Below are 24,550 nucleotides of genomic sequence, written 5' to 3' on the forward strand. Positions count from 1 at the left end.
TCACCACCTCCCTGGGCCCCCCTTGCCAGGAGCAGGGGCACAGGAAATGCCATTGTTCTGGGAAAGCCTCTCCATCCTGCTTCTCTCTGCCTTGGGCCATTCCCTGGCCTGTAGTCGCTCGTCCACAAAGGCTGCACTGTGGGACCCTGTGAGTGAGTTTTCGTAAATCAGACAGTGAACAACCAAACCCTTGGGCTACGTGGACACACCACGGCTGACGCCAGAGGTGATGAGACAGGTACACACCACCTGGCTGAGGGAAGCCGGTGAGAAGGCCGTGCTGTTTTTCAGTGGGCGCAGAAAAGGGTGGATCAGCTGACCAGACTTGGTAAATTGTTATTTACAGTTTCTGAGCTTTTAAAAGAAGAGCTTCCCCAGAATCGGCCCTGATTCCAGACCCACAGCGTCATGACGGCTCTGGTCACCCTGCTGTCTCTGCTCCTGCTGGGAGCCCAGGCCCAGCACGGGGCCGAGTGGACCTACTCAGGTAAGGCCCACCCCAAGGGCTGCACGCCCCCTTTCTGCCATCACATCAAGGAAGGGGGCACCCCCTTCCTGAGGACGAAGCCTGGCCTTTCGGGGCAACCATGCACGATGATTGTGTATGGTGCTTGCTGGGGTCTCAAGGTCTCGGGCTGGGGCGAGAGCGTACTGAACTTAGACCTCGGCTAAGGAGGGGAGGGCAGAGCTCTCCCCATTCCCGGATCCCTGAGTCATCCGCAGGGTTTCTGCTTTGCTGCCCCGGAAGCTGGCTTGAGAGCCCACTTAGTGCTTACGAGGGCAAAGCCATTTGCTCTCTTGGTCTGTGTAGACAGAAAATAAAGCAGTTGCAGGGGGCTCCCTGAAGCCCCACCGAGGGTGTGTGGGGTTTGCAAGAGCTTTCTTCCAGGAAATTTCACGATACACGGTTTATCCAGAGCGTCTCGACATGCCGAGAACCCAGTGACCATTGCATGGCCTCCAGGCTGGCCTCTCTTGGTCGCCGTGGCCCTTCTGAGACCCCAGTCTCACATCCAGAACCCCACTTATAGGACGTGAAGTGGAAAACCCTGGCATTTAGCACAGGTCCCGGCCCACATGTGGACCAAAGAGAGGAAGACAGTGGGGTTCAGACACTAAACACCCCTTCCGTGTGGCAGGGGAGAGAGCACCTGCCTGGTCCTCCTCTTTTCTGTCCTGGATGGAGGCGTGGGGCCGGAGAGGATGCTCATGGTCGCTGGCTGATGCAGGATCCAGGAGCAAGCAGGGTTTTGAGCCTGCTCTCTGCACAGTCTGACCTGGCCGCAGACACAGGGTGAAGCGTCCTCCCAGGGTGGATGTGTGTCCTCTAAGTCAAGGGCAGCAGAGTTCGGAGCATTGTGGCGAGGCTCAGGAAGTCCAGCTTCAGAGGGCGGGACAGCTGACTCTGACCAACTGCTCTGTGTGGACCAGAGGATTCCCCTACCCGGCCCAGTGCCACGAGACCCCGGGGCTTCTGCTTGGTCAGGCCCATTGGTACTGGGTGTGGTTTGAGGGTAAGGAAGAGGGAGGATTCCGACAGTGGAGTGTCCTCCCCAGCTCAACACAGCCTCTGAGACGGGGCCCAGGAGAACTCGGGCAGCTGCTGCGAATGCCTGTCGGGGATACTTGAGAAACACCAATGCTGGTAAAAAACCTTTTGGTCCATGAAGGGGCTGTGTTCAGGACGTCTGGCCTTGCTCCTGGCACCTGCCCCTAGGAAAGAATTGTCTACAAATTGGTTTGTATTATTAAACAGTGAAGAGAGGTACAGAGAAAAAAAGAATTGACTTTTTATTGAACCGAGAAGCTGTGAGAGGCCTAAGTACAAATATCTTCTTCAAAACAAGCTATGGATGACGTTGTCCCCTAAGGGGGAAAGAGAGCTGGATTCCCTATTGCAAATGGAGGAGACCAGGACCCACAGTTGTTTGGAGGCCGAGTCACTCCTTATAATGACTTGCTTTTATCACCCTCTCTCCTCTCTTCTGTGATTAGTAACTACCTTAAAAAAGATAAATTTCCTTATTTTGATATTTTTTCAACTGATCATTCTAGGTCATCCTTGAACCCGATGCTTCCTTTTTTGTCCTGAATCCATAAGTGTAGGCACCCAGGTGGTCTTTACCATACTGGGAACCAGTTAAAGGGGAGGGGTCAAGCAAGGAGGTGGGGAGGTCCTGCCACAGGGCGTGGAGTGGGCCGTGGTATTGTTGGGGGCTGGAAAAGAGAAACTGCCACTCAGAGGAAGTGAGGAAAAGGCCCTGAAAGTAAACAGGGATGCCAAGCCCGAGTAGCCCTCGAGTACATTTATCAGCCGACAGTCATGCAAACGAAAAACCAAAGCTATGTATTAAAGACATCCATTGCTTTCAAAACACGAAGGCATGTTCTCAGGGCCAGTGGGTGCAACGGGGAAGTTACAAACCAGCCCCAAAGCCCCCCAGACACCAGGGTCCGTGGAGCTGATTTAGAAGCCCCTCCCACCTCCTTCTGGAGGCCTGGCCCTGCTTTCTAGAAGACAGGCCTCTGTTCTTGACTGTGGCCTCTGCAGGCCTCCTGTTGGGCAGGCCCAGCTGTGAGCTGCAGGTTCTGGCCCTGAGTGAGTGCCCACAGGGAACCCCTTGCACTGTGACCCCCTGGACTCTCTCCTGTGTCAGAGGGGGTGCTGGATGAAGCACACTGGCCGAGGGAGTACCCCGACTGCGGGGGGAAGAGACAGTCGCCCATCGACCTGCAGAGGAAGAAAGTGTGGTACAACCCTTCCCTGAAGGCTCTGAACCTGTCGGGCTACGAGGTCCAGCGCGGGGCCTTCCCTACGATCAACAATGGCCACACAGGTAAGGGTGGGCGACAGGCTCCCGTCCCCAGGCAGGCATCGGGGGGAGGCAGGCAGACAGGGCTGCCAGGAGCTGTATGAGCAGAGATCCAGAGTGTGGCCTGGGGGCTACAGGCCTCAGACTCGGGGTTGACCGGTGTCAAGTCCTGGCACTTCGTCCCTGGTTGGGCAGCATCCGTCTGTAGACTTGGTTCCCCACTGGCCCCTTCATCCTGCACTGACCTCTCTCTGAGCTCACTCTGACCCAACCAGCAAGAAATTCAGCGGACAGAGAGGCAAGCCACATGACCCACTGTCTGTTCTGTTGATCTGTGCCCAGGTCTGATCTGCCATATTTTCTATGTGGGAAGGTCAGACAGGAAAAGCTGGTTTTGGGGGCCTCCATTCCAGAAGCCTAGACTGCTCAACGTTTGCAGACATCCTTCTGATTTTTTTCAGGTGGGCTCGTCTCCTCTGAGCCTCATGACAAGCCCAGAGGGGGGCATTTTTTAAGCTGAAACCAGAGGCTTTGGGAGGCCGAGGGACTTATGGTCATGCAGTCTATAGTGGCCAAGCTGGATCCAGGCCCCGGATGTCTGATTCCTCGGTCATGTCCTCCTTGGAAACTTCCCTCTCCATTCCCACAGTTTACTGTCCATTCGCATGGGTGTATGGTGGCGGGGGGGGGAGTCATAGGACTCAGATTTCCTTTTTGCATTATTAAGAAAATAAAACCAATTGCCCTTGATTGGGCTGGTGAAGGTAGTAGCTCTCAGATAGCTGTGATTTGGATTACTGAACTCCACACGTAGTTCGTGAAAGCCTCGTTTTATCATCCATATCAAGTTCCTGTTTCCAAAGTTACTCTCTGAAGCTACCAGCAGGTTGGCAGAAGTGTATGGCTTCTTTCACTCAGTAATATGCATTTATGGTTCCTCCGTGGCTTTTCATGACTTGATAGCTCATTTCTTTTTAGCATTGGATAATATTCCATTGTCTGGATGCATCACAGTTCATTTATTCATTCACTTACTGAAGGACATTGTGGCTGCTTCCAAGGTTCAGCAATTATGAATAAAGCTGCTATAAACATCAATGAACACCAGTGTGTAGATTTTGGTGTGGACATAAGTTTTCTACTCATTTGGGTAAACACCAAGGGGTGTGATTGCTGGATCATATGGTAAGAATATGTTTAGTTTTGTAAGAAACTGCCCAACTCTCTTCCAAAGTGGCTGCACCATTTTGCATTCCCACCAGCAATGAATGAGAGTTCCTGTTCCTCCACAACCTTGCCAGCATTTGGGGCTGTCAGTGTTCTGGATCTTGGCCATTCTATTAGGTGTGTGGTAGCACCTCATTGTTGGTTTAATTTGTATTTCCTTGATGAACTATGCTGTGGAGCATCTTTTCATATTTGCCATCTGTATATCTTCTTTGGAGAGGTGTCTGTTATGGTCTCTGGGTTATTTGTTTTCTTATTGTTGAATTTTAAGGATTCATTGTATATTTTGAATAGCAGTTCTTTATCAGATGTGTCTTATACAAATACTTTTTCCCAGTCTGTGGCTTGTTTTCTAATTCTTTTTTTTTTTTTCTTTTTTTGCGGTATGCGGGCCTCTCACTGCTGTGGCCCCTCCCGTTGAGGAGCACAGGCTCCGGACGCGCAGGCTCAGTGGCCATGGCTCACGGGCCCAGCCGCTCCGCGGCACGTGGGATCCTCCCAGACCGGGGCACGAACCCGTATACCCTGCATCAGCAGGTGGACTCTCAACCACTGTGCCACCAGGGAAGCCCTCTAATTCTTTTGATATTCTTTTTTGCAGAACAGAAGCTTTAAATTTTAATTAAGTCCAGCTTATCAATTCTTTCTTTCATGGATTGTGTCTTTGGTGTTGTATCTAAAAAGGCATCACTGTACCCAAAGTGGTCTAGGTTTTCTCCTATGTTATCTTCGAGGAATTTTATACTTTTGCACTTTACATTTAGGTCTGTGAGCCACTTTGAGTTAATTTTGGTGAAGGGTGTAAGGTCTGTGCCTAGGTTCATTTTTTTGCACGTGGATGTCCAGTTGTTCCAGCACCATTTGTTGAGGAGACTCTCTTTGCTCCATTGATAATCTTTGCTCTTTTGTCAAAGATCAGTTGAATATATTTATGGGGGTCTCTTTCTGGGCTTTCTATTCTGTTCCACTGATCTATTTGTGTATTCTCCCACCAAGACCACACTGCCTTGATTGCTATAGCTTTTTTTTTTTTGGTGACACCATGTGGCTTGTGGGATCTTAGTTCCTGATGGAACCCGTGCCCCCTGCAGTGGAAGCGCGGAGTCCCAATCACTGGACCGCCAGGGAAGTCCCTACTGTAGCTTTATAGTAAGTCTTGAAGTTGGGTAGCATCAGTCCTCCAACTTTGTTACCCTCCTTAAACATTGTGTCAGCTATTTTGGGTCTTTCGCTTCTCCATGTAAACCTTAGAGTTAGTTTGTTGATATCCACAAAATAACCTGCTGGGATTTTGATTGGGATCACATTGAATCTCTAGGTCAAATTGAGAAGAACTGACATCTTAGCAATAGTGAGTCTGCCTATCAAGGAATATGGAATATCTCTCCATTTATTTATTCTGTGATTTCTTTCATCAGAGTTTTTCAGTTTTCCTCATATAGATCTTATATGTAATGTGTTAGATTTATACCTAATTATTTAATTTTGGGGGGGAGGTACATAATGTAAATGGTACTGTGCTTTTAATTTCAAATTCTACTTTTTTTTTAATTAATTTTTTTTTTTGGCTGCATTGGGTCTTCGTTGCTGTGCGCGGGCTTGAGGTGAGTGGGGGTTACTCTTCTTTGCGGTGTGTAGGCTTCTCATTGCGGTGACTTCTCTTGTGGCAGAGCACAGGCTCTAAGTGTGCGGGCTTCAGTAGTTGTGGCTCACGGGTTCTAGAGCGCAGGCTGATTAGTTTTGGTGCACGGGCTTAGTTGCTCTGTGGCATGTGGGATCTTCCTGGACCAGGACTCGAACCCATGTCCCCTGCAGGGATTCTTAACCACTGTGCCACCAGGGAAGTCCTAAAGCTTATTTTCAATTTCTCTATTTTGTTGTAAACAAGGGACAGTTAGTGGACCAGTACTGATTGATTGATTTTTGTTTTTTTAATTCCCCGAAACACATATGCATAGGCTCCAGAAAAGCTTAAAGGCTGAAGTACTGGGCCCGTAGTGTTCAAGGGGAAGGGCAACACTGCTCTCTTAATAGGTACTATCAGCCACTCCATTTATTGGGCTCATTGAAAGGAGGGATGATCTCTCATTCATCCTTCTATCCTGGTACCTGGCACAGAGCCTGACATAGATTAATGTATTTGAGGTGAAAAGACTTGTGCATGAAAGGATAAATCCCCAAATAGGCTCCATGAGCGATGCAGGATTCTGAGTAGGTTGTTGTTGTTGTTTTTTTTTTTTTTTGGCTGCGGCAGGTCTTAGTTACGGCATGCAGGCTCTTCGTTGAGGCACCCGGGCTTCTCTCTAGTTGTGGCTTGCGGGCTCCAGAGCGCACAGGCTCAGTAGTTGTGGCATGCAGGCTTAGTTGCTCTGCAGCATGTAGGATCTTAGTTCCCTGACCAGGGGTCAGACCCACATCCCCTGCACTGGAAGGCAGATTCTTAACCACTGGACCACCAGGGAAGTCCCCTGAGCAGGTTTTGATCTTTGAAAGCTGCAGGAGCAAGACTGGTTCTGTCTTTGTTTTTTGTTTTTTTGTTTTTTTGGGTTTTTTTTTTGTGGTACGCGGGCCTCTCACTGTTGCGGCCTCTCCCGTTGCGGAGCACAGGCTCCGGACGCGCAGGCTCAGCGGCCATGGCTCACAGGCCCAGCTGCTCCGCTGCATGTGGGATCTTCCCGGACTGGGGCACGAACCCGTGTCCCCTGCATCGGCAGGCGGACTCTCAACCGCTGCGCCACCAGGGAAGCCCCCGTCTTTGATTTTTTTAACTTTTATTTTGAAATAGTTTTAGGCTGGAAAAATTGCAGAAATAGTAGAGAGTTCCCAAGTACCCTTCTCCCACTTCCCCTAATTTTAATATCTTATAGCTGGACTGTGTTGATACCACATGATGAACTACACTCTAGACCTCTTTTGAATCTCATCACTTGCCCATAATGTCCTTATCCTTGTCCAGCATCTAATCCAGGACCACACATTGCATTTTGTCATCATATCACCTTAGTCTTCTCCAATCGCGGTCAGTTCCTCAGTCTTTTATAACCTTGACGCTTTGCCGTTGTTTCTGGAGCACAGAAAATGCTCAGATCATGTGTTTTTTCTCTGGTCTGATAAGAACTTGGTTAAATTAGTTTCAAACAAAGGGGAGTAAGTTCTGCAAGTTAAATTATTTTTTTTTTTCAGAATCTGGAAGGTTCATCAAATTGATTTTTGGGAGGACAGATATTTGTCCTCACCTTTTCAAAAGCACAGTGATAAGCCCAGAATTGCTGCCATTTTTCAATCTGGCCTGTGCGATTCTATTGATACAGCTTGAGAATTGAGACATTCTTTCTGCAGGGAATTGTGTTTCAAGGGAAACATGCTTGTCTGGATCTCTGTTATTGCCCCTAACAATAACACTATCTCTCCTCCGCTCTCCAGTCTCTGGGGACAGATGACTGCATATCTCCTTTGAAAACCTCTTCCATTTTTCTCATGTGAGCAGTGATTTTTGAGGCCGGCTACAGTTTAAGCACTAAATACAAAGCACCTGTTCTGCCAAAGGGCGTGTGAAAATCTTTGAGGCTAGATTTCTGCCTTCTGGCATATTACATTATGAATTTCATCACAGCTTCCTGCTGCTTTAGATAATTTGGGAGGGAAGAAGGGGTCATTTGACAGATATCAAATACCTACTATTTGCTCTTTAAGAAAGTTTACTTGTTTATAACCATCTTTAATGACTTTAAATAGAAAAACCTTGTTATCAGGAGAGATGCTGACTGTCCCTTTTCAAGTCCTAAATTATACCCTCATAGATATTTTTCTTGGTCATTTTCTGGGGTCACTCTCCATGTCTCCCTTTTGCCTGGGTCATTCCAAAATATAGAGATTTCTCTAAGACCTAAGCCAGTGGAATGAGCAAGGCAGCTGTCTCACCAAAGTAACCTCCCTGTAGAAAGTCTGTGGGGCACAAGGCAAAAGGAAGCTGGAAGAGTGATCCATTTTCTCATCGGCAAGAACCTAACGTTTGGGGCTTCCCCGGTGGCGCAGTGGTTGAGAGTCCGCCTGCCGATGCAGGGGACACGGGTTCGTGCCCAGGTCCGGGAAGATCCCACATGCCGTGGAGCGGCTGGGCCCGTGAGCCATGGCCACTGAGCCTGCGCGTCCGGAGCCTGTGCTCCGCAACGGGAGAGGCCACAACACTGAGAGGCCCGCGTACCGCAAAAAAAAAGAAAAAAAAAAAAAAAGAACCTAACGTTTGAAAGCATCTGTTGATGATCACATCAAATTCAATCCCAAGCTAAGAGTCTGTGTGCTCCCTGACTTGCCACAGAATGTGGTCGTTTGTCTTCTGAAGACAAGCTGAAGCCTATAATGGTGATGTCCTGTCCAGGCCCAGTTCTGGCCCAGCTCTGCCCTGACCAATGAACTGAAGTGACTCTGCCAACCTTCCTACCAAGGTTGGCTTCCTTGTCCATAAAATAAAAGTATTGAAGCCCCGCAGGGATGCTACTTTCTATGAAGTGGGATGGGTTGTTAGTTGGTCTAGTTCTAGAAGTCGATATGGGATGAAGATTTTAACCACATCATAGAGAAGATAATGACCTCAACTTGACCTTACAGAGTACTCACGCTGGGTAGTAAAGTAATCAAAAAAGTCCCAAGAGGCCCCACTTCCTATTCCTACCCTGTGGGTAAATTCCAAAATTGGCCAGAGGTGGAGAGTGGAATTCTGATTTCCACACTCATTAGCCCTGTTTTTTCAGGGCTCCCCCCTTCGTTAGGGCTAACGAGCTGGACCTGCCACTTGGTGGTCCTGCCCCTGACCTTCTGGTCCTGGGTGGGAAGGTGTGTGCCCTGGGACAAGTGTCTGTCCAGCCCAGCTTACTCAGTGCCTGGTCCCCATCCTTCCCCATGTGCCAGGTGCCCATCCTTCCCCATGTGCCAGGTGCCCCCTCTCTGTTGGTCACCCTGCTCATGGCAGCCTAGCCCTGTCTATAGTACCAGCTTGCCCCAGGAGTGGGCAGGTGACCGGGGAAGCTGCCTCACCTGTAGGCCTGGCCCATCCACGCCCATCTGCACACTCCCTGCCCCTCGTCTTCTCTTCCAGTACAGATCAGCCTGCCCCCCACCATGCGTGTGACGGCTGCCGATGGCACCCAGTACATAGCCCAGCAGATGCACTTCCACTGGGGTGGCGCCTCCTTGGAGATCAGCGGTTCCGAGCACACCATTGATGGGATCAGATATGTGATTGAGGTACCCTGAGGATCCTCTTTCTTTCAAACTCCATAGTCACTTTTCTTATTAAAACAGCCAAAAAGACTTTGTGCAGTGGTGAGTCAAGTCACCTGACGTTGAGTTTATTTTTCATTCATTTACAACAATTTACTGATCACTGCTATGTGCTGGGGGTTTGGGCAGGGTCCCTGCCCTCACAGAAGTCACCCCAACGCAGGAGTTTACAGCCCACAGAGTGGGGCAAGCCCTCTTTAGTTTCAACTGGATTTCTATGTGGTAGATTTGCTGGTTCCCCCTCTTGCTTAGGATGACCACAGGTTTACAGTGGCCTCCTGGGGTAAGGGGGCACATGCCCACTCTAGGGAGACCTCAGGAGAACCCAGTGGCCTCATATGATCCCTTGGACTCTGCCAGCTTGTCTGCCTGGGGGAAGGTGAATTGCCATCTCCCCAGAATCCCAATCATGCTCTTTGCATTCTTGGAGAACTTTCTGGTCTTGATAGATCTTGTAGCCAAGAGGGAGGGAGATGGTGGTCAGAGGTGTTTATGTGGGTCAGCTGAGGTGTGGGATGGAGCATCTTTTTTTATTTTCCCCCTTCCCTGAAAACCTGAAGCACTTGAGGTTTACAGGAACTGCCCTTGACTTACACTTTCTTGCTTCCACAGATTCACGTCGTTCATTACAATTCTAAATACAAGAGCTACGATAAGGCTCAGAAAGCACCGGATGGTTTGGCTGTGCTGGCAGCCCTTGTTGAGGTAGGCTGAAACTACACATGCAAAGTTATAAATTGGTGTCAAAACAAGGTGTAAAGTGTAGATGAAGGGTCTTCCTACTTGTCCCTCCTCATCTGTTCCTGAGCTCACAATTCTTGGAAACACTCACCCAGTGAAAGACCTATCCCTTTTCCAGTCCTTGCTCACAGTTGCTGTGTTCCTTCTGTGTCACCAACCTCAAGGACATTGCATAACTTGGATGAGCTGACTTAAAAGCTGGGATCACAGAAGGGTTCACTTGACATAAACTGCTCTGAGGGCAAGAGGAAGCCTGCAACCCCCTAGACAAAGCCAACGTCTCTGCATTTCTCAGAAACTCTGGAGGGTGGCATTTATGTCTAGGTAGCAAGAAGTGGTTAGTGAGGGCTTCCCTGGTGGCGCAGTGGTTGAGAGTCCGCCTGCCGATCCAGGGGACGTGGGTTCGTGCCCCGGTCCGGGAAAATCCCACATGCCGCGGAGCGGCTGGGCCTGTGAGCCATGGTCGCTGAGCCTGCGCGTCCGGAGCCTGTGCTCTGCAACGGGAGAGGCCACAACAGTGAGAGGCCCGCGTACCGCAAAAAAACAAACAAACAAAAAACCCCCCAACCATATCAGTGCTCTGGAAATGGACCAAAGACAAATAACAAGGTGAGGTATTTATTTATGATAAATGGCTAGAATTTTGAGTAAGAACAATGGGAGTTTGTGGACATCTTGCCTGGGGCTGTTCCCATCCCCTTCCCCTAACTTGGTCGCAAGGTAGTTTTATCAGGGCAGCATGGACAGGAAAACCAGCAGCTTCACTGGCTGGTACAAGGGACTGATTTGATTTGGAGTAGAAGTTGAAAACCCATGCCCGGGGGCACTGCTGGTAAAAGTAGCAAACAACCAAAATGACAGAAAACAGGGAAAACTTGCAGGTTTGATAGTCTGAGATTGCAGTCCTAGTTAAGGTGAGTGGCAAGTGGCAGACCAATCAGAAATTTAACTGGGAGACGAGCCACAGAAAGGCTGTATAAGCTTCCCAAGAAACCCTGATGGAAAGTAAAGGCTGAGGCTGACTTAGTAACTGGCTGATCTTTGAATGTGCTTCTCAACCCACATACAGATCCATCAGCAGAGGGTGCAAATCTTGGGCTCATGGGGTTTGAGCGCAACCTCTGCAAAAATCATTGGCCACAAGACTATGTGGACCCTAGATGGCCCCAGGCTAAAAAATAAAAATAAGACTTAAGACCTAAGCAGGCTCATCAGCTGCTATATACTGTTGTGAGACATATCCTGCAGAAGAAGTCCAGGCAAGTCACTAAACAGTCACATGAACAACAACAAAAACCTCTCAGGACAATTTTTAAAAATCAGAATTCAGATTTTCTGCCACGTATTATCTAAAATGTCCAGTTATCAAAGAAAAAGTTGGGCATGCAAGGAAATAGGAAAATGTGATCCATATTTAGGAGAAAAAAAAAAGCAGTCAATATAAACTGACTCTGAGTAGACCAAGAGTGATTTAGCAGACAGTACGTTCTTTATTATTATTATTATTATTTTATCTTGTGGCTGCTCCACGTGGCTTGTGGGATCTTAGTTCCCTGACCAGGGATCAAACCCTGGCCCTCAGCAGTGAAAGCATGGAGTCCTAACCACTGGACCACCAGGGATTTCCCTAGCAGACAGTACTTTCAACAACTATCATAAATATGTTCAAAGCATGAAAAGAAAAAATGTTCAAAGAATTAAAGGAAAAATATGATGACAATGATTCAAAAAGGATCTCAGTAAAGAAACAGAAACTGTAAAAATGCACCAAATGGAAAGTCTAGAGTTGAAAAGTATCATAAAAAGATGAAAAATTCACTACATGGGCTCAAAGCAGATTTGAGGCAGCTGAAGAAACAACCAGTGCATTTGAAGACAGGTTAAATAAATTATTGAATCTGAAGAACAAAGGAAAAGGCTAGAAGAAAAATGAACAGAGCCTTAGAGACTCATGGGGACAAGTTCATGCATCCCAACATATATGTAATGGGGGTCCCAGAAGGAGAGCAGAGAGAGAAAGTGACAGAAAAAAATGTTGAGGAAACAATGGCCAAATTTCCCCAAATTTGATGAAAAAACAATAATTTACCAATCCAAGAAACTCAACAAACTCCAAATCTGATAAACACCTAGACACATCAAAATCAAATGGTTGGGCTTCCCTGGTGGCGCAGTGGTTGAGAGTCCGCCTGCCGATGCAGGGGACACGGGTTCATGCCCAGGTCCGGGAAGATCCCACATGCTGTGGAGTGGCTGGGCCCGTGAGCCATGGCCGCTGAGCCTGTGCGTCCGGAGCCTGTGCTCCACAACGGGAAAGGCCACAATAGTGTGAGGCCCGCGTACCACAAAAAAAATAAATAAATAAAAATAAAAATCAATGGTCAAAATTGACAAGAGAAAAAGGGTTCATTATATAGAGGGGACTGACAGTGCCTTAATGGCTGACTTCTCATTAGAAGCAAGGCATCAGAAGGCAGTGCAATGACTGACAATCAGGATTCCTATGTCCAATCAACCAATTTTCAGAAAGGGGGCAAAATAAAGACATTCCCAGTTAAACTAAAACTGAGATAATTGTTAATAGATCTGTCATACAAGAAAAATTAAAGGAAATCCTTCTGGCTGAAAGGACATCACACCAGACAGCAACTCAAATCCACAGAAAGAGATGAAGACTGCCAGAAGTGGTAAATATGTAGGTAAATATAGAAGACTATATTCACACATACATATATACACACACACACACACACACACACACATATACATACACATATATATATATATATACATATATACATATTCTTGTCTTCTTTTAATTTCTTTTTTTAAAAAACCCATAAGATTGTTTAAAACAATAATTATACCTCTGTAGTATTAGCTTTACAATGTATGACAAAAATAGAAGAAAAAATGAGGAAGAAATAGAGCTATATTGGAACAAAGTTTCTATATTTTACCAGAATTAAGTTAGTATTTACCTGATATAGGTTGTGATAAGTTGTATGTGGTAGTCACTAGAGCAACCACTAATAACTTAACATGGTTAAATGGTACACTAAAAGTATTTGTTTAACACAAAAGGTAGAACAGAGGAACAAAAAAAGATGAGACATTTAGAAAACAAATAAATGGCAGTCAGAAATCCAAGAAAGTCTGAATTTATACCCAGTGGAAAAATGGATCAGCATCACTGACTGAAAAGAACCATTGTCCATAGACCTTTTTCACGAAAAGCAACTATTCTGACTTCTAAAAAGTCAACACTCATACAATAAATAAAGGATGGCGGTGGTCAGAATTGGAGCAGTTTTGCCTTGGACATCTGGCTTTCCTTCACTCAGTCAAAAGTCCTGAGGATGAAGAAGGGAGCACTTAAGAGCAAGCCCCCGCATCACCATGAATCTAGGGACTTCCCTGGTTGTCCAGTGGTTAAGACTCCATGCTTCCAATACAGGGGGCATGGGTTCGATCCCTGGTCAGGGAACTAAGATCCTGCATGCCGCATGGCCAAAAAACCAAAACCAAACAAACAAATGAAAAAACACAGTGAATCTGACTGTGGCTGATATTACCCAAAACAGGGTCACTGGAGATATCTTTTTTTTTTTTGTGGTACGCGGGCCTCTCACTGTTGTGTCCTCTTCCGTTGCGGAGCACAGGCTCTGGACACGCAGGCTCAGTGGCCATGTCTCACGGGCCCGGCCGCTCCGTGGCTTGTGGGATTTTCCCGGACCGGGGCATGAACCTATGTCCCCTGGATCGGCAGGCGGACTCTCAACCACTGCGCCACCAGGGAAGCCCACTGGGGATATCTTGACAGTGACTTTTGCCCATTCCTTCAGGACATCACCAGTCACCACCAAGAAGCTCTTTTCCCTGGAAGCTGCCAAAATGCTTCAGATCTTGTCTTTCTGGAAGAGACTGGTGAGCCCAGGCACTTGGTGGCAAAGAACAGCCAGATGGTCTCCCCCAGCACAAGTGGGGCACGGGTGGGCTGCCTCCTTGCCCTTGCGGCTCTGCTCAATCAGCCAGTGTACAAAATAGCTGGATTAGCGGGGATAGTACTGGATGGACGGCCCTTCTCCATTAGGTGACCTGCTCTGTGTTTCTCCTGCAGGTCAAGGATAATGCTGAAAATGCTTACTACAGCAACTTCATTTCTCGCTTGAAGAGCATCAGGTATCCAGGTAAGGGAAACCAACAGCGGCTGCACGAGGGCAGAGGAATGAGTGTGAGTGTGATGGGGGGCAGGGGAGCAGGGAGGAGTGTTGCTGGTAGAGAGGATGGCAGATAAGCCTGCCAGGGGACGCTCCCCTCCCTGTGTAAGGTCTCTGGTTCCAGCAATTCCCAAGGTTGGCTCAGGCTGTGCACACCTCTGAGAAACCCGTTCATAAACTCTACCTGTCAATTGCCACGGTTGGAACTTCTGGATGGCCAGAGTTCCACTAATGAGGGATACCTTCATTTAAGTGACTCTCACCTCTGGCCCCAGCTGGTAGTGATGATCCTGGTCCCTAGAGAGAGATGGCCTCCTTGGCTTCAAGCTGAGAAGGATCTCAAGAGTGAAGCCTCTTGTCACGGTGCCTGTACACACAGACACAGGGCTGGTCTCCCTTATCTCTGCCGCCAGAAGGCAGGGTTCTTGTCAGAGTGTCTGCCCACTCCCATGGTCAACCCTTGACCTTGAGCAGTAACCAGGTCTGTTGCAGCCTTGGTTGTGTGCATCCCACTTTGGCCACATCTCCCAGACTCCAGGTCCCTGACCTCAGTCCTCACCCCCTCCAGCAATCTGTTGACCTCCAAGCCATGGACCTCCACGTTCTCACCACTAGTCACGCCTCATGCCTCTCATCTCTCTTCACCTAGCTTGGATTCCATGGACCATACTTCTGAGACGCCCACTCAAATGCCCTCTATCCTTCCACAAGCTCACCTGGCAAAGCCCCAGACTAACTCCCACTTACTCTCAGCCTGTAGCCAAATGGCTGAATGTAGCTAGAGAGAAGCACACAGACTTCTAGCTTCATTCACAGCAACAAATATATACAAGTACTAACACTGCTCAGAAATCCTGAAATACTACTCTGGGCATTTGCTTTTCCCCTCTCCAAAATTACTGCATCATATTTTCTCCTCTCTCCCAAAGCCCCTCCTCTCTGGCCCCAGCTTCTCCCTTGGAGGTGATGCTTGGCTTCCCACTCCATGGAGAAGGTAGTCAGAAACTCACTCATCTTAACCTGCCTGCACCTGACCGAACTCCATGTCCCCTCCTCTGTTACACTGGATGAGAGGTCCCTGCTCTGGTCCAGGACCCACCTTCCATGTGGGCACCGACCTCCCCATTCTCAGGGCCTTTTCTCCTGCCCATCTCCCCTCTCTCCTGCATCTCACCCTTCACCTGATCACTCCACTCAACGCACAGCACAGTGCACTCATTTCTTCCATTTCAAAACACAAACCCCCTCTCTTGACCCCATCATTCCCTCAGCAACCACCCCATTCTCATCTCCCCTTGAAAGAGTTGTCTACTGTCCTGTTCTCTTTTCTCACTCACCCTAAGCCTTCAAGGGCATCCCGGTTGTCAGATCTCCTGGGCACTTTTCTCCTCTTCTCTTACTCCACCTCCAAACAGTGATGTATTACACGTGGCTTGCATTCTGGCCAAACCCCACCCCACCCCCAGCACTACTCTCTTGCTCTCTCTTCCTGGCTCCTGCCTTAATGTCAGAGGGTGCCAGGACTCTGACTTCTCTTGGTGACCTCATGTTTAGTCCCATGGCCTGAATTGTCATCTTCAGGCTGTGGACTCCAAAAATCTCTGGTCCTCCAGGCAACCACAGCATCAGGCAGCACAGGTGAGGCAAAGTAGAGGCGAGAACTGTCTAGTTAATCTACTGACCATGAACAAAGCCAGCAGGAGACACCACAGGCCTGTGGTATAACCGAGGAGTTTCCTTGAATTCACTGACCTCAGATATTCTATTTCTACTAACGGATCCTGATATATTTCCTTCTCCAATTCAATAAATTCCACTGCTGATCAATACTGCCCACAACACTGGCCTCTCTCTGAACTCTGGATTCCTTCACCCAACTGTTTAGTTGATGTTGCCATATGGATCTAGAACTTAACATGGCCAAAGCCTAATTTATTCCCATCCCTTTCCAGGCTTGTCTCTAAACCGACTTTCTCATTTCAGCAAAGAGCATCCTCATCCATCCCCTTGTTTAAGCCAAAAATCCCCCAAATTTTCTGGACTTTCCTCTTTTCATTCCGCACCCTGCCCTGCCACACCCAAACCATCAGTGGGCACTGTTGTTTTTACCTCCCTGCTTCCAATTCTTTGGGGTATATTCCCAGAAGTGGAATTTCTGGATCATATGGTAATTCTATGTTTAATTTTTTAAGGAACCACCATTTATTTTCCACAGTGGCTCCACCATGGAATTCTTCACTCACTTGAACGTATTGGAGTTATGAAACAAAATCTATGCAGTAGAGTCCTTTAGAAGGTTATATCTTGAAATCCATCCAATAAAAACAAAACTTAGAAATCTTTTACTTATTCATGGGATTATGCACTACTACACTTCACAGCCTTGATTAAAGAAACCTGTTTATGTATATATCAAAGTGATATCCTCTTTGCCATTAAAAAATGCAAAAGTGCTCAGGGAAGGTGAAGCAAAAGTCAACTCGACTCCGTGTTGCTTTGATAGTCTCTTGCTGAGTTCAGGGACTCAGCATCACTGACATGAACAAAAGAGGAATTCTATAGATGCAGTGATAAATGTGGGTGCTGTGGAGGCTTCAGATGCCTTGTGGATGTCCCCCTCTCTACACCTCACCTGTGGCTGAGCTTGGTTCCCAATGGGCATGGCAGGAAGCGCTCATGACCTAATGCCTGCACCTGGACTCCTGCTTAGTTCTGATTCTGCCTTTCTAATCTCTATCCCTCCCCTTCATTTATAAATGACCACAACTCAAGGAATTTTGTTCTTTCTTTGAGAACACTTACCCCAAAGCCCTAGGAGTCATAATTTCTTTCATTTATCATAAAATGTATCCTCTGCCTAACAATGATGATGGTGATGGCTACACTCATGAGCACTTTCCTATGTGCTGGTCCAATGCCAGCACTTTATAAACACATTCCCCTTTACCCTCACAGCAATGCTTCTGGGTGTCCCCTTTTTACAGACCCAGCCAGGGCCACTCAGCCAGGAGGAGGTATTTGAGTGGGTTTCTGCCCAAAGTCTTTGCTCTTAACCCTCCCCTGGAAGCAGAACACTGGGGGATGTTTCCCAATGACCAGGTTCTATGTCCCCCTGCTTAAATCAGGAGATTTAAAGATGGTGAGATCTGAGCCAGAGCTGTCCTTGCAAGGGGCAGCAGGGGTCCCTAACATTCTTTTTTGTCCCCTCTTTTAGGACAAAGCACAGTTCTGAGGGGCCTTGACCTTCAGGACATGCTACCTGGGAACCTCCACTACTACTACAGCTACTGGGGGTCACTCACCACTCCTCCCTGTACTGAGAACGTCCACTGGTTTGTGCTGGCAGATACTGTCAAGCTCTCCAGGACACAGGTAGTGTGTAGAATCACTTTATCAAAGTCTCTCCTTTCAACAGCCTGGTTAACAAGAGTGCTCCCCAAATCTCACCTAATGCTGATACCTGGGCTCCTACAGTGTTTTCCATGTACAGGGCTGCAGTGCCTCACCTCTATTGCTATGGGTGATCTTACTAGTGTTGTGGCAGAAGTGGGCAAACAGGCATCAGGGAATCCAAGAAACCTATAGGTGATGCAACACAAAAACTGGGACGTGGTCCAAGTCATAGGACAAGAGTTGCAGAGTGAAGGCAGATATTTACTGAGTGCTGCTCTCGCCAGGCACTGTTCTATATGAAGTAATACATTACTTCATAAATGACTTCATGCAAGAAGGATAGCTTCATATTTAGCCTTTTACCACATAAAATGCCTGTAGCCCTTTGAGGGGAAGAGCTGTATCAGTTGTCTTTTGTCCTTCAGCATAGCATGGGTACATAATAAATATTTGTTGAGTTAAATAAAGGACAAATGTTACTGAGGTTTCAAAACAAAGCTGACATTTCCTTCTGGGTGATGTTCTTCCTCAGAAACAAATATTTCTTTTTTAAAACTTTCCATTTCCCTATTCCAGGAAAAGGTGGAAAGACGCCTATTCTTATAACCACACAAAAAACATTGCCAACCAGGTTGGAAGTGCCCCTAGATACCTAACAAAAGCCAATGTCAACTATCTCAGGAAAAATGCACCTTAAATCCAGATCTATAAGAATTTACATGGGGCTTCCCTGGTGGCGCAGTGGTTGAGAGTCCTCCTGCTGATGCAGGGGACATGGGTTTGTGCCCCGGTGTGGGAAGATCCCACATGCCGAGGAGCGGCTAGGCCCGTGAGCCATGGCCGCTGAGCCTGCACGTCCGGAGCCTGTGCTCCGCAACGGGAGAGGCCACAACAGTGAGAGGCCCACGTACTGTAAAAAAAATAATAATAATAAAAAGAATTTACATGAATAAAGTTACCTGAAATGAGCTCATTTTTTAAAAAATCACAAAGTATCAGGAAAAAGGCACTGTGAATGAGTGTCAGCAGAAATAGAACTACAAAGATTTCAGATATAGTAATTATCAATTAATACAAAATATGTTTAATATGCATAAAGAATGCATAATATGTAAAATTAAACATATTTAGTGTGTTTAATATGTATAGAAGTTTTAAATATGAGGAAAGAACAAAGTATAAAAATGACCAAGTAAACCTGAAGAAGAAAAAAAAACAAATGGGTTGTTAATTTCTAGAAATGAAAAGATAGTAATGGAATTAACAACCCAACAAACGGGTTTAATAGCATGTTAGACACAGTTCAAGAAAGAATTAGTAAACTGGAAGACAGAGCTGACAAAATTATGTAAAATGCAGCACAAAGAGAAAAAGAGATGGAAATATGAAAAAGAAGTAAAGAGATATAGAGAATATACTAGAAAGGTCCAACAAATGTCTGGTTGAAATTTAGAGGGAGAAGAGAGGTAGCATAGAGAAGAGGGATAATTTGAGAAATGTTGGCTGACAATTTTCCAGAGAATTGAAAGACACCATGTCATATATGAAGGAAGCCCAACGAGTCAATGAAAACAAAAAGAAGCCCACACTAAACCATCACAGTGAAACCACAAAATATCAAAGACAAAGAGAAGATTTAAAAATCAACCAGAGAGAAAAGACAGATTTTCATGAAAGAAATACTATAGACCAAGAGTAGATTCAACACAGCAACAATGAAAGTCAGAAAGCAGTGGAACCATATTTTCAAAGAACTGAGAGAAATTAATAGTTAACCTAGAGTTGTACAGGCAGCAAAAATGTCTCTCAAGAATATAGACAAGGGACTTCCCTGCTGGTGCAGTGGATAAGATTCTGCACTCCCAATGCAGGGGGCCCAGGTTCGATCCCTGGTCAGGGAACTAGATCCCACATGCATGCTGTAACTGAGAGTTCACGTGCTGCAACTAAGGAGCCAGCGAGCCACAACTAAGGAGACCGCGAGCCACAACTAAGGAGCTGATGAGCCGCAACTAAGGAGCTGGCGAAACGCAACTAAGGAGCCAGTGAGCTGCAACTAAGGAGCCCACCTGCTGCAACTAAGGAGCGCACATGCTGCAACTAAGGAGCCAGTGAGCTGCAACCAAGGAGCCTGCAAAGTGCAACTAAGGAGCCCTCTTGCTGTGACTAAGGAGCACGCATGCTGCAACTAAGTAGCTGGTGAACTGCAACTAAGAAGCTGGCGAGCCACAAGTAAGGGGTCCACATGCTGCAACTAAGGAGCCTGCCTGCTGCAACTAAGGATTGCATGTGCTGCAACTAAGGAGCTGGCAAGCCACAACTAAGGAGTGAGTGAGCCACAACTAAGGAGCCTGCCTGCCTCAACTAAGACCCAGAGCAACCAAATAAATAAATGTTAAACAAAAAAGAATGTAGACAAAATACAGACATTTTCAGAAAAAACAAAAATTGATCTTGCTTCTTGGTATGTCTCTGTTTACTTCTTTCTCTCCTTTCTACTATTGACTAAATACTCATAGAAATAGATTAAAAGAGATTGTTGGAGGAATGAATGGGTGGAATAATGGCCTGGCACATAGCACCCAGAACCACTTCTGGAATTGAGATCTTCTCACAACCGCTTTGTCAGGGTTATATAAATCCAAGCTCTAGTTCAGTTGTTAGCTAAATTTAAAAACTCACCCAGTGCCTCTCCTCTCCATAATTCCCTTCATGTTGCCTGCAGGTTTGGAAGCTGGAGAATTCCTTATTGAATCACCAGAACAAGACCATCCACAATGATTATCGTGAGACCCAGCCCCTGAACAACAGAGTGGTAGAAGCCAACTTCATGTCTCAACTTAATCAGCGTGAGTGAGATCAACTCTTGTTTGTTCTTTGCAATTTGCAATTATAATTTCCTGTTTCCCTCCTTCTCTGGGTGGACCATCTCTTCTGGCAATAGTAAGGGAATGAAAAGGGACTTCCCTGGTTGTCCAGTGGTTAAGACTCCATGCTCTCAATGCAGGAGGCATGGGTTTGATCCCTGGTCGGGGAACAAAGATCTCTCATGCCACACGGCATGGCCTAAAAAAAAAAATAGTAAAGGAAGGAGAGTTATCTAAACAGCAGAAGGCTCAGGGCTGTACAGCGCTTTGGGAAAGGGGATGACTCATTTTCCCAGTCCAGGCAGTGGTACCCGTGAGTAGAACAGAGGGGACGATGAGTATGAGCAGCTACATGATTTATTATCCACCTAGTTTTGGCCAGAGACAGTAGGAGAAGCAAGATATTAAGCAACATCCAGATACTACCATAAGAGTTTCGGCTCAAGTTAATTTTTTTTTTTAAAAATTAATTTTATTTATTTATTTTTGGCTGCATTTGGTCTTCATTGCTGTGCGCGGGCTTTCTCTAGTTGTGGCAAGCAGGAGCTGCTCTTTGTTGCAGTGCACAGGCTTCTTATTGCAGTGGCTTCTCTTGTTGCAGAGCACAGGCTCTAGGCATGTGGGTTTCAGTAGTTGCAGCACATGGGCTCAGTAGTTGTGGCTCACGGGCTCTAGAGCACAGGCTCAGTAGTTGTGGCACAGGGTCTTATTTGCTCCGCGGCATGTGAGATCTTCCCAGACCAGGGTTCGAACCCGTGTCCCCTGCCTTGGCAGGTGGATTCTTAACCACTGCACCACCAGGGAAGCCCCTCAAGTTAATCTTATCAAATCCAACTCAGATATTTCACACTTCTATCTTGGTCTCTATTACAAACCCATCCACACCTCCTCCTATAAATTCCCTCAAGGTGGGTTTAACTAGACCACAGTTGTCTACTACCTTTTCTTGGGGATCAAGCTGCAGACACCAGGGTGCTGGAAGTAGGCATGAGGACTTCCAAAGTTCTGAACTTTTCCTATTAACTCTTCTTTTTATAGGCTCTGAGCTCCAGTTTTATCTAAACAATATTGACAGTAACCTTGAGTACTTGAGAAGGTTTATTGAACAGAAGAAAAAGCAAAGAGAAAAAGACAAGGGTAGTGACCTTGAAGAGTGAGCCCTGCCTTGTCTCCAAGAAGCCCTGTATGTCTGGATCACACCATTTCCACTGAGGCACCTGTTTAATTTATGATTAAAACAGGAGAGACCATCATCCATGAAAGGAAGTGAGATGGCTTAAATATATGAGAAGGGATTTGAGTTAGACAACACCAATGGGAAGTGATTGGAATAGAAATTTAAAGGAGATGGAGACCTAACCATCCTCCTCTCGAATCACGCACATGGATGTGTCTAAATTACAAATCAGCCCAAACATCCCTACAGCATGTAGATGAAATAAAATAACTTTGGAAATTTGTTACTTAAAGTTTTCTTTTTTCTGTGCCTTTGTACCACTTCAAATATCCCTTCTTTGGTCTATCCTGAGGGACCCCGGTGATGGGGTAAAAATCAAGGTGGGAGGGATTTCCAGGACGAAGATTAAGAAAAAGGAAAGAGACCTGGGAATTCCCTGGCGGTCCAGCGGTTAGGACTTGGTGCTTTCCTCTTACATTAGGAATGTGTGGGTGGACACGTTTGGAGCAGTGATTGTGCCCAGTGAGTCAGAGAGAGACAGAAGAGGGAGGAGGCGGGCTCCTGGGAGAGGAGGCCGGGGTGGGGGCTGGGGGGAGGGGTAAGGGCTTCCCTGAGGTCGTGTCCTTGTTGGTCCAATGGTGTCTGCTCTCACTAGTCCTGGGTTCAAGTGCTAGTTCTGCCATTACTAGTCACATGGGATAATAAAATTACCTGTCTTTTAGGGCTGTGGTTTTGAGTAAATAAGCAAGCCTGGGGAGCAGCCCGCAGAATGGCTGTTAACCTTTACTGGCCAATTACCATCCTCTTCATGGAGGACCTTCCTTGTCCATCTTCAGCTTCCTCCTCATCTTCGACTGAACTCACCCTCCTTCTTCTGAATCCCTTTATCTGCTCTTATTACTACATTTGTTCTTCCATGTCGTTATTCGTCGTATCCAAAGCACTTTCATATCTGACTTCTTTGACCCCTCCAGGCAATCCTCAACGAAGTTCCATTATCCCCAGTTTATGGAAAAAGAAACCAAGTTGCAGAAAGGTCGGGTGACTAACCCAAGATCGCCCAGGTGGTAGACGATAAAGTTGGGATTTGCCCAAGTCTTTTGTATCCAAGTTCCTTTAACTACAGAAGTTGTCCCTTTCATTTATTCAACAAGCTTTGTCAAGCACCTGCAGACATCGGGCTAAGTACTGGAGTGTAGAGAGGGGGAGGGACGGTTCCTACACTTGGAGCTCTGGTCCGTGAGCAGGGCAGACGTTTACATAACCAATCACCCTCTCATGGGGAGAACAACTGTCTAAAAACTCCACGGAGGGGCTGGGGCTTGGTGGGGGTTTGTAAGGCTGAGGAGTTCATCTGGTGAGTCAAGTGGGGCACCGCAGCCAGTGAGGTAGCACGTACGGATGGTGAGAATAGTCTAGTGTGGCCAGAGGACCAGGTTCAAGGGAGCTGGCAGGGAAAGTGGGGATGTGGCTGGGCGAGGTCAGGCATCCATCACTAATGCTTCCTGTGCCACTAAAGGTTTTGGATTTTACCCTGTGGGTGACGGGCAGCTGTTGCAGGGTTTTCTGCAGGGGACGACATGATGACATGATAAGAGTCATCCTTTCAACCAGAAATGAGTCTGTGGTGCATCGGAGATGAAGCAGTGAACAAGATAGCCAAGGACTTACTTACGTTCCTGAGGGTTGAGAGATACTATAAACAAGTCAATGAATACAGAGAAAAACAGGGTTACACAAGCCTGTTTGTGCTTGAAAAGGGAAAAAGGAGTTCCTGAGAAGTGGGCGCGTGAATCGCCGGCTGCGATCTCTGCGGCCACACCCGCTCTTTCACCTTCACAGTAGAGGAAGAGGGTGATGCGGCCACGTGCTGGCTTTGACCATTCTCTGCCTCGCCGAGGGGCCAAACATGAGTGTAAGGTGGTACAAGGCGTGGCCTGGGACCACGACCACCAGGAGATCACAGGCCCTGTGGCCAACCTCAAGTTGTCCTGCCAACCCATGCTCAGTTTGGATGACTTCCAGTTCCAACCACCTGTAACCTTCTGCCTGAAGTCAGGTTCTGGCCCTGTGCGGACCCCTGGGCGGCACCAGATTGTTCCTGTAAGCAATGACCTTTCTGAGGAAGAGAGCAAAGAAGAGGTGAGGAGGAAGAAGCTGAGTAGTGCCCCATCCTGCCTGCCAGGAAGCTGGGGGGAAGCGCTGACCCTCCCTGGTTAGCTAGCTGCCTGCCACGTGCACCATGCACCAGGTTCCTGTACAAGATTCAAGAATTTTGTGTCTTCTCCATTGAAGAGGAAAGGTAGCGGTGGGGTGGGTGGGGTCTTGGTCTGGTGCTAGGAGAGAGGGGGTCCCATTCTCCATAGGGCCCTGGTGTTCTAATCCTGTACCACACCAGGAGCGTGGTACAGGGGTGGGAGGAACTCTGAACTTCCATCCTGACCCGCTCTCCCCACTTGCCTATGAGGTTGTAGTTCAGCCTCTGAAGCTCAGGACTACACATTTTAAACATTTTTTACATTTTTGGATAAAAGTTGAAAAAAGGAACCAAAATTAATTACAGTGGTTACCTAAGGAGGGGGTTGGTGGGCACGGGAAAGGGTGTAGGATGGGCTGGAAAATGGACTTTTCTGGATGCACCCTGTTTGGTAGTTTTAATTTGGAATCTTGGGTTTTACATAGTTATAAAATTAAATTAAATTTAAATGATTTTTTAAATCCCTAAAACTTCAGTTAACTTAAAATGTAAAAACACAGTAAAATGATTGAACAATCATACATTGAGTTGGTAGCATAAACACAGAGAGAAGAGTTTTTCCTTAAACACAGTAT

At 47.0% G+C, this 24,550-nt stretch overlaps 1 protein-coding gene across 1 annotated transcript; it reads left to right on the forward strand.

Annotated features, from left to right (window-relative positions):
• Nucleotides 1-408: 408 nt before the first annotated feature.
• Nucleotides 409-21,886, forward strand: CA6 (carbonic anhydrase 6; the record flags this gene model as incomplete). The annotated part of the gene is made up of 8 exons (XM_082615551.1): nucleotides 409-487; nucleotides 2,658-2,837; nucleotides 9,136-9,284; nucleotides 9,933-10,025; nucleotides 14,182-14,251; nucleotides 17,496-17,653; nucleotides 20,400-20,523; nucleotides 21,580-21,886. The coding sequence occupies 8 exons, from the start codon at nucleotides 409-411 to the stop codon at nucleotides 21,696-21,698; spliced, it is 972 nt and encodes a 323-aa protein (XP_082471677.1). The 3' UTR covers nucleotides 21,699-21,886.
• Between the last annotated feature and the right edge of the window lie 2,664 nt (nucleotides 21,887-24,550).

This window comes from Mesoplodon mirus (assembly GCF_964341445.2).
Source record: "Mesoplodon mirus genome assembly, chromosome: 3".
Classification (NCBI taxonomy): domain Eukaryota; kingdom Metazoa; phylum Chordata; class Mammalia; order Artiodactyla; family Ziphiidae; genus Mesoplodon; species Mesoplodon mirus.